Source organism: Pristis pectinata, chromosome 9 (assembly GCF_009764475.1).
Source record: "Pristis pectinata isolate sPriPec2 chromosome 9, sPriPec2.1.pri, whole genome shotgun sequence".
NCBI classification, from domain to species: domain Eukaryota; kingdom Metazoa; phylum Chordata; class Chondrichthyes; order Rhinopristiformes; family Pristidae; genus Pristis; species Pristis pectinata.
This window is the reverse complement of record NC_067413.1, coordinates 6543047-6556568: the sequence shown is the minus strand read 5'-3', so window position 1 is coordinate 6556568 and position 13522 is coordinate 6543047. Positions and strand designations below refer to the sequence as shown.

At 45.8% G+C, this 13522-nt stretch overlaps 1 protein-coding gene across 2 annotated transcripts in view; it reads left to right on the top strand.

The window, feature by feature from the left end:
* LOC127574473 (NIPA-like protein 2) overlaps positions 1 to 13522 on the top strand; it is an 83062-nt gene that overhangs the window by 39629 nt on the left and 29911 nt on the right. For both annotated transcript variants that reach the window (XM_052023501.1, XM_052023500.1), the window contains exon 3: positions 5339 to 5510. In XM_052023501.1, the coding sequence (XP_051879461.1) occupies positions 5339 to 5510 (172 nt within the window). The remainder of the gene's footprint in view (positions 1 to 5338; positions 5511 to 13522) is intronic.

Genomic DNA, 13522 nt, shown 5'->3' with positions numbered 1-13522 from the left:
GAACTTGCTGGGCTGAATGGCCTCCTTATTTGTCTTTATAAGTATTGGTATTGGTTTATTATTGTCACGTACTGAGGTACAGTGAAAAACATGTCTTGCATACCGTTCGGACAGCTCAATTCATTACACAGTGTAAAATCACTTTGCATGGAATTGTAGAGATTGTACAAGATTTTCCTACCTACAACACCCAGCAGTTCTAAGTTAAGCATCCTATAGGATGGTTACACCGTCTTCAACCTTCTCAAACACTTCGTGTCCGACCCTACACCTCACCAACTGACGCTCAAGCTGCAGTAGAGCACATGGACAACCCTGAACACGGCTGATGTGGCCACCTGATGCAGAGGTGGCACCTTAAACCTTCACCCAGCTATGACTGTGCAAACCCTGATCAAACCATGAGGCATGGAATAACATCCTGCCCCCCATACAAGTTTCAGGGTGACAACCTGCAGTTATATTTGCATTGGAATGGTTAGAGGATCTGAAATTAAAATGACAACAGTTTCTTCTCCTAGAGTCTGGTGAAAGATGAAGAGCCCCTGAAGCCTGCAAAAATCTACTCCTCTTCTCAAATCCCAAGCTATCACTCCCACTATTTCACGTGTGAAACAAATGATTATAAGGGAAAATACCCTGCCAAGGAGAGCAGTAGTTGGTCGATTTGGCTTGTGACCCGGGTAGAGCTTTCCAATTGCTCATCCAACCAAAGATGACCCTCTCTCTTGTCTGCACCCTTGAATTATGTCATGTAACAAGTTCTATCCTTTCAGCAACTGGAAAGTAACTGAAAACTGGGAAGGTTTTAAACTGGAAAGACTCTAGAAAAGATTTACAAGGATGTTGCCTGGATTCGAGGGACTGAGTTATAGGGAGAAGTTGGGCAGGTTAGAACTTTATTCCTTAGAGTGTAGGAGACTGAGAGGTGATCTTATGGAGGTGCATAAAATCATGGTGGTATAGATAGGGTGAATGTGCACAGTCATTTTTGCAGGCTCAGAGAACCAAGAATGAGAGGGCATAGGTTGAAGGTGAGAGGGGAGAGATTTAACAGGAACTTGAGGGGCAACTTTTTTTCACAAAGACTGGTATGTACGTGGAATGAGCTGCAAGAAGAAGTGGTTGAGGCAGGTACAATCATAACTTTTAAAAGACAGTTGGACAGGTACATGGATAGGAAAGGTTTAGAAGGTTATGGGCCAAATGCTGGCAAATGGGACTAGCTTGCATGGGGTATCTTGGTCGGCATGGACCGGTTGGGCCAAAGGTCCGGTTTCCGTGCTGTGTAACTCTGTGACTCACTAAACTGATTAGATCTTATATAGAAATTATTTTCTATTCTTTTGATTCTTCGACCAAAAGTTAACCCACTCAGGACTAAACGAATTGATATAAAGATTGGTATAAACAGGTGTATGAAGTCATGAGGGACATAGATATGGATGGACACAGTCTTTTTCCCAGGGTAGGGGAGTCTAAACCTAGGCATGGATTTAAGGTGAGAGGGGAAAGACTTAATGAGGACAGGAGGGGCAACTTTTTCATACAGAGAGTCGTGGATATGTGGAACGAGCTGCCAGAGGAAGTGGTAGAGGCAGGTACAATTAAAAGGCACTTAAAACCCTCTGTGTGAATTTCTTAGCTTTATATTCAATGTAAAATCTCTCACTCTTAGACCATGAAATATAGGAGCAGAATTAGGCCATTCGGTCCATCAAGTCTGCTCTGCTATTCGATCATGGCTGATTTTATTTTTCCCTCTCAACCCCATTCTCCTGCCTTCTCCCTGTAACCTTTGGCGCCCTTGCTAATCAAGAACCTACCAACTACTTTAAATATACCCAATAACTTGGCCTCCACAGCCGTCTGTGGCAATGAATTCCACAGATTCACCACCCTCTGGCTAAAGAAATTCCTCCTCATCCCTGTTCTAAAGAGACGTCCTTCTATTCTGAGGCTGTGCCCTCTGGTCCTAGACTCTCCCCCTACTGGAAACATCCTCTCCACATCCACTCTATCCAGGCCTTTCAATATTCAGTAGGTTCAGTGTTCAGTGTCTCACCACTTTTAAAGGCTGCCTCGAATATTTTGGAAGCTCTTTGCTTGCATGAAGCCTCTTTCTATTGTTTTAGATGTAACCCAGTGAGCTTTAGCAAAGCTTCATGGGAAGCATATCCAAATCCCCAGCGCAGTGTCTCGCTGTCAGATACCTGCTCTGTGTCCCTTCTAAACCTTGCTTCTACTCTGGACAACACCACAAAGTTCACCCGACACCCAGTGTTGGTTAAGGGGGGTGTCTGCCCTTGCTCGTTTATGGCAATTAAGAACGTCCAAAATGGACTTGGAGGTCAACCGTGCACCGCCCCCGTTCTTGAGTTTGCTTTGCTGTTTCTTAAGATCATGGCCAAACTTCTACTCCTTCGCAACCCAATCCCCATATCAGTCAATCTACAAATCCAAAAGCAAACTGATGCAGTCTCCTTGAAGCCCTCGAAGCTGGATAATCCTAAAGGTTTACAACGTTCTGAGGGAAGAGATTTCTCCTCATCTCAGTCCTAAATATTCCCTATTACTTCTGGTTCTAATCTCTTCAACCAGTCAAGGAACCTCTCAGCATTGGTCCTATCCATCCCTGAAAGACATTTTAAATATTTTAATGTGTTCACGTTCCATCCTCCTGAGCTCTACAGAATGGACCCAACTCAGCTGTTTGGGAAAATCTTCTGCCAGAGTATTAACTGGAACAGCTTATGCTTCATTGGAACTTCATTCTCTTCCGGGATTTTGTTCGTCCTTTGAGTAGTTTTCCAAGCAAAAACATCAATTATAAGCTAAAAGTGAGAATCGTTCAGTCCTTTAATAAGTTAATAAAAAATATCTGAGGAATTCCAGAAGGTTGTGGTGCTAAGGATTAGCCGGGAAATGATTGTGACAGTATGTAACTATGTTTGTTTGGGGAGATTGGTTTGAACCTATGTATGGGTGTGGCGACATTTAACCAGTCTGTTTATTAAAGTGAATAAACAGGCAGAGTGGAGTGATTTTCGTCTCCACCCTTGCACCTGGAATCTCCTGACATTCCAAAATAGTTTCTCTTGAACATAAGGTAATCCAAGCATGCTGGGTTTTTCTAGCTCGTGAAAGATTTCACCTCCCTTGATCTCCTATTTAAATATGCAACCACCAAGGTTTATGGTGCCAACCAATCATGATTGTGTTGCCGTGGGATACCTCCTCATAGCAATCAGGTTCAGCAAGCAGGAAGGCCTCTATTGCAAGAGGATTTGAATATGGGTAGAGATGCCTTGCTCCTATTATAATGTGAAACTAGAATATTGTGTGCAGATCTGCGCTCCCTACCTAAGAAAGGATATACTTTGAATAGAAGGAATTTTTGTTTAAGTTTTGTTTAAGAGATGAGCCTTGCATGAAGTCCACATACTGGTGTATTAAAGTCTTGTGGAGGAGCCAAGTTATGAGTCAAAGTCCTTGCTGTGTCAGGGATTCCACTGAAAGAAAAGAAAGACCTGCATTTGTGTAGCACCTTTCACATTATTACAAAATGCTTTGCAACCAATAGAAGACTTTTGACGCATTACTCGTGATGCAGCGAACTCAACAGCCAATTCCCCCACAGCCATCTCCAACAGCAATGTCACAATAGCAGATGAGATAAGATATCTTTATTAGTCACATGTTCTTCGAAACACACAGTGAAATACGTTTTGCGAAGGGTGTTCTGGGGGCAGCCCACAAGTGTCGCCACGCTTCCGGTGGCAACATAGCATGCCCACAACTTCCTAATCCGCACGTCTTTGGAATGTGGGAGGAAACCGGAGCACCCGGAGGAAACCCACACAAACACGGGGAGAACGTACAAACTCCTTACAGACAGCGGCCGGAATCGAACCCGGGTTGCTGGCGCGGTAATAGTGTTACGCTAACCACTACACTACCGTGCACTCGGTTTTATTGAGACACAAAGAGACTGCAGGTGCTCGAATCTAGAGCAACAAGCAATCTGCTGGAGGAACTCAGCAGGTCAAGCAGGATCTGAAGGGGGGAAGGAATTGTCAGTCGGTTTTATTGATGTTGATTGAGGGATCTGCCAAGATACCAGGAAGAGCTCCTCTTCAGAAACGTGGGATTGTTTATATCCACCTGAGAGGTCAGTCTAGGCAGCTGACAAAATTCAGCACCTCCGACTGTGCAGCATTCCCACAGTCCAGCGTTAGATTGTCATCCCGAAATCTGTGCTCAAGTCTCTGGGGTGGGACTTGAACCCACAACCTTCTGACTTGGATGCTAGTGTGGTACCAACTGAGCTGCAGATGAGATGTAGGCAGGGTTCACAATCATTAATTAATTAGCTTAGTTATTCATACCAAAATAAGACTAACAAAATGGTGCATCAATATAGAACAGTACAGCACAGGAACAGGCCCTTCGGCCCACGATGTCTGTGCCAACCATGATGCCAAATTAAACTAAATCTCTTCTGCTTGCGTATAATCCACTCCCTGTCTATTTAAATGCCTCTTAACCATCACTATCGTGTCTGCTTCCACCATCACCCCTGGCAGTGAATTCCAGGCACCATCAATCTTCGTGTAAAAAAAAAACTTACCCCGCACATCTCCCTGTCCTGAAGAAGGGTCCTGACCTGAAACGTTGACCGCCTGCTTTTCTCCACAGGTGCTGCCTGGCCTGCTGAGTTCCTCCAGCATCGTCGTGTTTTACATCTCCTTTAAATTGTCCCCCCTCACTTAAATGCATGTCTTCTAGTATTTGACATTTCCACAATGGGGAAAAAGGCTCTGACTGTCTACCTATCTATGCCTCTCATAATTTTATAAACCTCTGTCAGGTCTCCCCTCAACCCCTGACCCTCCAGAGAAAACAATCCAAGTTTGTCCTACCTCTCTTTTCAGCTAATACTCTCTAATCCAGGCAGCATCGTGATGAACCCCTTCTGCACCCTCTCCAAAGCCTCCACATCCTTGCTGAAACAGGGCGACCGGAACTGCACACAGAACTCCAGAGAGCAGATGGAAGCAGTGGTTGTGTCCTGGGAGTGGAGGACCGGGACGGGGGGGAGGGAGAATACGGCCGGCAGACTCTATCATGCTCGGATGCTCCCCTATTCCGTGTGTTGGAAAAATTCCATACAGTTTAATTGCATTGTGAAATTTTCCTTTTTATCTAATGCTTAAAGAAGTATTTATTGAATATTTTCACATGACAAGAAGAGTATTTAATTTGCTGACAGACTTGTTAATGTTGTCAAGGTGTTTTCTTGTCAGTAATCCCACAATTTTTGTTTCCTCTGCCACAGAAATATACACATGTCCGATTATTATGTCAAGAAAGTCTAACACCTTATTACAAGAGCAAGCTATGGTGGTGTGGAATCTTCCTGATGGGATTGGGTGAGCTGGGGAACTTTGCTGCCTACGGATTTGCTCCGGCTACTCTGGTTGCTCCCTTGGGATGCGTGTCTGTTATTGGTAAGGATGACCTGCTGCCTGTTTGGGAAATCACCAGTGTTGGGGAATCAAGAACGAGAGAGCGTAGGTTTAAGGTGAGAGGGGAAAGATTTAATAGGAACATGAGGGGCAGCTTTTCCACACGGAGAAGCTGGGTATGTGGAACGAGCTGCCAGAGGAAGTGGATGAGGCAGGTACAGTATTGGGTTATTATTGTCACTTGTACCAAGGTACAATGAAAAACTTGTCTTGCATACCGTTCGTACAGATCAATTCATTACACAGTGCATTGAGGTAGTACAGGGTAAAAACAATAACAGAATGCAGACTAAAGTGTCACAGCTACAGAGAAAGTGCATTGCAGGTAAACAATAAGGTGCAAGGTCACAACAAGGTAGATTGTGAGGTCAAGAGTCCATCTCATCGTATAAGTCCATCTCATCAATAACAACATTTAAAAGACGCTTGGATAGGTACATGGATAGGAAAGGTTTAGAGGGATATGGGTCAAACGCAGGCAAATGGGACTAGCTTAGATGGGCATCTTGGTTGGCATAGACCACTTGGACCTGTTTCCGTGCTGCATGACTCTATGAATCACCTCACCTTACCATTGTGTCCCCTTTGAGATACTTTGGGGTCAAGAGGTGTACCTGACCACGAAGAGTTGGGTTAAGGAGACAGAGGGAAGTTCTTCCCGATAGGTTTAAGAATCAGTGGATATAGGTTTAAAAGCTGGGGGCAAAATTGCAAGAGAAGGTGAGGAGAAGCTTTCTTTTTTACTCTGTGTGGGGAGGTGGGAGAAGATGGTCACAAGCCTTTCAATAAGGAATTGGGTAGGCACTTGAGAGAATAGTTTGAGGAAAGAGCAGGGGAATGGGACTGACAGGTTGTGCCACTGAGAGCTGGTATAGGTTCAATGGGCCAACTAGCTTCACAGAATGGTTACAACATGGAAGGAGGCCATTGAACCCATTGAGTCTGCACTAACCCTGTGTAAAATGGCGCTGGAGCGTGGCGACTCGTTGCAAGCTGCTTGCACTGTGTAATGAATTGACCTGTACGATTGGTATGCAAGAGAAGTTTTTCACTGTACCTCAGTACAAGTGACAATAATAAGCCAATACCAATAAAAGCAATCCAGTAGTCCCAGAGATTTGTGAATGATGGATAGTCGTAGTGTGTGGATGGAGGAATCCAAAGTCACCATCCTCTGAGTGAACACATTTCTCCACATCCCTGCTCCTTGTTTTGAGGTCGTGACCCCATCATATTATCTGGGGAACATTCTCATTATTTATTTAATTTAAAAAATTCTGGATTTGAAAAGCTGGCATCAGTAAACGTGACCGGATTGTCAGAACAAACCTCTCTGGTTCACTAAGGCTCTCACACTTGCTAACAAGAAGTAGGGCACAGCGGTGCAGCTCGTCGAGCTGCTGCCTCAAAGCTCCAGCGACCAGGGTTGGATCTGACCTCTGGTGCTGTATGGACTTTGCATGTTCTCGCTGTGACCATGTGGGTTTCCTTCAGGAGCTCCAGTTTCTTCCCACATCTCAAAAGATGTGCAGCTTGGTAGGTAAGTTGGCCGCTGTAAACATTAATATTAACATTTCAGTGTAGATTATGAAGCCAATGATGTGACCACACTACGTAAGTGCTGGCTACTAAAATGAATGGAAAAAACTAGAGGGAAATTGATGGGAATGTGGGGGAGATCAAAATGAGTTGGGGTAGGGTTAGTGTATAGGTGGGTGCTTGATGGTCATTGTAGACTTGGTGAGACGAAGAGCCTGCTTCTGTGCTGTCTCACCTTTTGATTCTTTGGAGATGCTTGTCTCACATGTAACTAGGAGGATGCAATTTTGCCCACATCCTGTAAATGAGTTTAAAGGAAACCTACCATCCTGACTGCGTTCCAATGGTTCTTCATCTGTTTTTGGTCCCCGACTGCCTTAGATCCTGGAACACATATTCCGTCCCAATGAAATTCCAATGCTTCCAATCAGAACTCTGTCAAGGTGTTGGTATTTTCTGGAATTACAGAGCAGCGAGCAAATATTCAGTCAGCCCATGGGTCACGTGGCTGAAAAACAGCTGCTTCAACAGCCTGGGTTCGATCCCGACCTCCGGCGCTGTCTGTGTGGAGTTTGCGCGTTCCCCCTGTGACCGTGCGGGTTTCCTCCCACATCCCAAAGATGTGTGGTAGGTTAACTGGCTGCTGTAACTTGCCTCGTGGTAGAATCTGGGAGGGATTGATGGGAATGTGGGGAAAATAAAATGGGATTAGTGAATGATTAGTACAAATGGGCGGTTGATGGTTAACACTGACCCAGTGGGCCGAAGGGCCTGTTTCTGTGCTGTATGAACCATAACAGTGAATATACCCAGTGTCCAAAGAGTCCAGGCACAGTTGTAGATGAGGTCAAGAGCCGCGAGGTAATGTTGCAGTTCTATAGAACTCTGGTCAGACCACACTTGGAGTATTGTGTTCAGTTCTGGTCGCCTCATTATGGGAAGGATGTGGAAGCTTTAGAGAGGGTGCAGAGGAGATTTACCAGGATGCTGCCTGGATTGGAGAGCATGTCTTATGAGGATAGGTTGAGCGAGCTAGGGCTTTTCTTTTTGGAGAGTGAGGTGACTTTGATAGAGATGTACAAGATGATAAGAGGCATAGATTGAGTGGATAGTCAGAGAGTTTTTCCCAGGGCGACAATGGCTAACATGAGGAGACATAATTTTAAGGTGATTGGAGGAAGGTATAAGGGGGATGTCAGGGGTAAGTTTTTTACACAGAGAGTGGTGGGTGTGGGGTCGCACTGCTGGCAGATGTTGTGGGGGCAGATATATTAGGGACATTTAAGAGACTCTTAGATAGACACATGAATGATAGAGAAATGGGGAGCTATGTGGGAGGGAAGGGTTAGATAGATCTTAGAGCAGGATAAAATGTCGGCACAACATTGTGGGCTGAAGGGCCTGTACTGTGCTGTTATGTTCTATGAGACTGAAACAGACTGACTGGGAGTCACATGGAGGTTTACGCCTTGCAATTGGATTTTAATTGCCCCAACAATCCTCTGCACAGGCAACTGATCCCTCCCTCTCCCCTCCTCAAGATGCCAATGTGGCTTGTCGGTCAGATTAAACACCGTGACTTGTACTTAACTCAGTAAAATGTCCCAACCTTAGAGTTGACAGGAATACTTACAATGAGAATTTGGCTGTGCCAGTTAAGGACACATGAAACTGAGCCCCCATGGGTGAAAAGGACCCCGTGGTGATATTTCGCAGGAGAGTTCATCCCTGTGTTCTGGGCAGTACTTTATCTGATGGTCACTGAAAAATAAAATTAATATATCTGGCCATTATGGTACTGTGGCTGGTGGGATCTTGCTGTGTGTCTTCTGGCGTTTGCGTTTTGGACATCCTGAGATTGTAAAAGGCACGGAATCGAGACAGCTCCCTCCTTTCCTCACTCGGATCTACCCCTGCTGCCCATAGACAAATTGTGATCGAAACATGCTGCGGTTATATAAATGTTACGGTTGTACCTCCGGAGAAGTTAATGCACCAGGTAGGCTTTGTGGTCCCAGAGAAATCGGGCCACAGTTTTAATCTGTCGGTTGTTTCAAAGGTGATGCTGGTCGGGTGGATTGCCTCAGGGAAAGATTACCTTTTCTTGTTGTTAAATTGTAGTGTTCCTCACCACTGGCCCAAATTAAATTGGGAAGCACTTTCCTCTGGTAGGTATTGGTATTGCCTTATTATTGTCACTTGTACCGAGGTACAGTGAAAAACTTGTCTTGCATACCGTTCATACAGATCAATTCATTACACAGTGCAGTGAGGTAGTGCAGGGTAAAAACAATAACAAAATACAGAGTAGAGTGTCACAGCTACAGAGGAAGTGCAGTGCAGGTAGACAATAAGGTGCAAGGTCATAACAAGGCGGATTGTGAGGTCAAGACTCCATCTCATTGTATAAGGGAACCGTTCAATAGTCTTATCACAGTGGGATAGAAACTGTCCTTGAGCCTGGGGGTGTGCCCTCAGGCTCCTGTATCTTCTGCCTGATGGGAGAGGGAAGAAGAGAGAATGATCCGGGTGGGTGGGGTCTTTGATTATGCTGGCTGCTTTGCCAAGGCAGCGAGAGGTAAAGACAGAGTCCATGGAGGGGAGGCTGGTTTCCGTGATGTGCTGGGCTGTGTCCACAACTCTCTGCAGTTTCTTGCAGTCCCAAGCAGAGCACTTGCCTTTCAAGCTGTGATGCATCCAGATAGGATGCCTTCAATGGTGCATCGATAAAAGTTGGTGTCAAAAGGGACATACCAAACTTGTTTAGCCTCCTGAGGAAGTAGAGGCACTGGTGAACTTTCTTGTTCGAGACGTCCACCGGTTTGGACCAGGACAGTCTATTGGTGATGTTCACTCCTGGGAACTTGAGGCTCTCAACCCTCTTGACCTCAGCACCATTGATGCAGACTGGTGCATGTACACCGCCCCCTTTCCTGAAGTGAATGAGCAGCTCTTTTGTTTTGCTGACATTGAGGGAAAGGTTGTTGTCATGACACCATGTCACTAAGCTCTCTATCTCCTTCCTGTACCCTGACTCATCGTTGTTTGAGGTATGGCCCACTACAGTGGTATCATCTGCAAATTTGTAGATGGAGTTAGAGCAGAATTTGGCCATGCAGTCATGAGCATATAGGGAGTAGAGTAGAGGGCTGAGGACACAGCCTTGTGGGGCACCAGTGTTGAGAATAATCGTGCCGGAGGTGTTGCTGCCTACCCTCACTGATTGCGGTTGCTATGGTGACAAAGAATTTGGGAGATGAAGCCAGCATTTACATAGCATTCTTGCACCATTGGCTCCATAATCTACACTAAAATTTTAGTATAAATTTTTTTTAGGTTTGAATTATCCAGAGGAGCTGGGAATGAGGTTTGGGACATTTTAGAGATCGCCCCTTGTTTTCAGTGATGTGGGGAGGTTCTTCAGAGGGCAGATAAACATCTGGAAAGGAAGACACTTTTACATTGTACATTTCATGATATAAAGATGCTTCAAGATGATTTACAGCCAGTTGTTGTTTCAAAACAATGAAGAGGCAGACTTCTCTTGGTCTGCACCCTATCACAGAGAGTCTCGTTGTTCTGTCTACCTGTCCCTCTCCTCCGCAAGTTAGAGCATGTTTGACATCTGTCTTTCTGCAGACCTGATCAAAGGCCATTGACCCGAAACATGAATGCTGTTTCTCTCTCCACAAATGCTGCCTGACCTGATGAGTTTCTCGAGCTTTCTCTGTTTAGTTTAGGTTATTTGGAAGGGTTGCGCGATGTTGGGTGCACACAATACGTATGGGATAGGTGCATGAATTACCCACTTGGCCCCTTGTTCCTGCTAAGCCTGTTGATGAGATCGAGGCCGATTCTGTGCCTGAAGTCCACAATCCTGCCCGATCCCCATATTCTTTCAATATTCAATTATTGATCATTCTCCATCTTGCACTCAATGAGTGAACGTCCACAGCTCTCTGAGGTAGATTACTCCAAAGCTTCACACTCCCCATTTCTCCTAATCTACTTATTCCAAGACTGTGACCCAAGTGGGCAGTGAAGAAGGTATCAAAGATTACAATAGGATCTAGATCAACTGGGGAAGCGGGCCAAAGAATGGCAGATGGAATTTAACTTGGACAAGTGAAAGATGTTGCACTTTGATACAGTAAGTTAAACCAGGGCAGGACTTGTGCAGTAAATAGCAGGGCCCTGGAGAGCGTTGTAGAACAGAGAGACCTATGCAAACAAGTACATAGTTCCCTGAAAGTGGCAACACAGGTAGACAGGGTGGTGAAGGAGGCGTTTGGCATGCTTGCCTTCATCAGTCAGGGCATTGAGTGTCGAAGTCGGGATGTCATGTTACAACTGTACAAGTCGTTAGTGTGACCACACAGAGTATTGTATGCTGTTCTGGTTGCCTACTGATAGGAAGGTTGTCATTAAACTAGAACGGGTACAGGAAAGATTCACAGGGATGTTCAGGACTGGAGGACTTAAGTTATAAGGAGATGCTCGACAGGCTTGGACTTTTTTCCCTGAAGCTTAGGAGGCTGAGGGGTGATGTTATAGAGGTTCATAAAATCATGAGGGGCTTACATAAGCTGAATGGTCACAGTCTTCTCCCCAGGGTAGGGGAGTCTAAAACAAGAGGGCACAGGTTTAAGGTGAGAGGGGAAAGATTTAAAAGGGATCTGAGGGGCAACTTTTTCATACAGAGGGTGGTGGGTCTAAGAAGTGAGTTGCCAGAGGAAGTGGTAGAGGCAGGTACAACTACTACATTTAAAAAAGCATTTAGACAGGTACATGGTTAGGAAAGGTTTAGAGGGTTTTGGGCCAAATGCAGGCAAATGGGACTAGCTCATGTAGACAACTTGGTCAGCACGGACAAGTTGGTCTGAATGGCCTGTTTCCATGCTGTACAACTCTATGACTGTAAAACTAGGGGGCATAGGTTTAAGGTGAGAGGAAAAAGATTTAAAGGGGACGTGAGAGGCAACTTCTCACACAGAGGGTGGTGGGTGTATGGAAAGAGCTGCCAGAGGAAGTGGTAAAGGTACAACTACAATATTTAAATGACATTTAGACAGCTGTATTAGATAGGAGAGGTTTAGAGGGATATGGGCCAAATGCAGACAAGTGAAACTAGCTCAGTAGGCATCTTGGTCAGCATGGATGAGTTGGGCTGAAGGGCCTGTTTCCATGCAGTATGACTCTTTGACAAAGTAGTCCAGACCTGCAATCCATGCTTGATCCTTGACCACACCCAATCACTCCTGACAACCTCCCATAGCAATGACCTCCCATAGCGACGACCCTGCCCAGCCCCCACCATCCCCAGGTTAAACTTCATCCGAAGAAGCAAAGGACTGCTGATGCCGGGATCTCGATGGGGAAAAGAAACAAGATGCTGGAGGAACTCAGCGGGTCAGGCAGCATCCGTGGGGAAAAGCAGACGGTCAGAGTTTCGGGTCAGGACCCTCCTTCAGGATTTAGGATAGTAAAAGGGGAAGCCCAATATATAGGAGGGAAAAGCAGAGCAGTGATAGGTGGACAAAAGAGGGGAGGCGGGGTGGGCACAAGGTGGTGATAGGTAGATGCAGGTAGGAGATAGTGATAGGCAGGTGCGTGGGAGGAGGGGAGAGCAGATCCACTTGGGGATGGGTCAAAGGTATGGAGGCAGGCCCCCCATGGGGGGAGGGGAGGACAAAAAACATCTGCTACCTTCATCCGAGAGACCCCCTCCTGACCCCTCCCTGTCCATCAGATACTCTCTGACTGAGCACTGTACCTTCCTCCCCAACCCCACCCTCAGCCATCGCTCCCGCCACCAGACCCCTGGACCTGACCTGAACCTCAGGCAACAGGTTGTCAAGGATAGAGAAGTGCAGCACCCTGTCACAGTGCCCACAGCCTCGGCCCAAGTCCCACTGAACATTGTCCTACCTGAGTGCCTTCTGATTCCTGGGCACCTGGACAAGTGAAGAAGCCAGCAAACTCTCTGTTCCTTTGGAGTCGAAGACAGCTGCAACGGGAGAAGGACACAGCTGCTCACATCCGTAAATATATCTGCAAACAGGAGTAGCCTAAAGAAATAGAGATTTGCATTTCTGTAGCGCCTTTCACAAACTTGCAGCGTTAGAAAGCACTTTACAACCAGTGAAAAACTTTAAAATTTTTATGAAGGAAAATCAGCAACCAATTTTTGCACAGGAAGCTCCCACAAACAGCACAATCTATTGATTGGGAAATAAATATCGGCCAGTATACTGAGTATAGGAGTAAGGAAGTCATGTTGCAGCTGTCTAAAACTTTGGTTAGGCCGCACTTGGAGTATTGCGTGCAGTTTTGGTCGCCCCATTACAGGGAGGATGTAGAGGCTTTGGAAAGGGTGTGGAAGAGGTTTACCAGGATGCTGCCTGGATTAGAGGGTTGTTTTCTCTGGAGCGTCGGAGGCTGAGGGGAGACCTGAT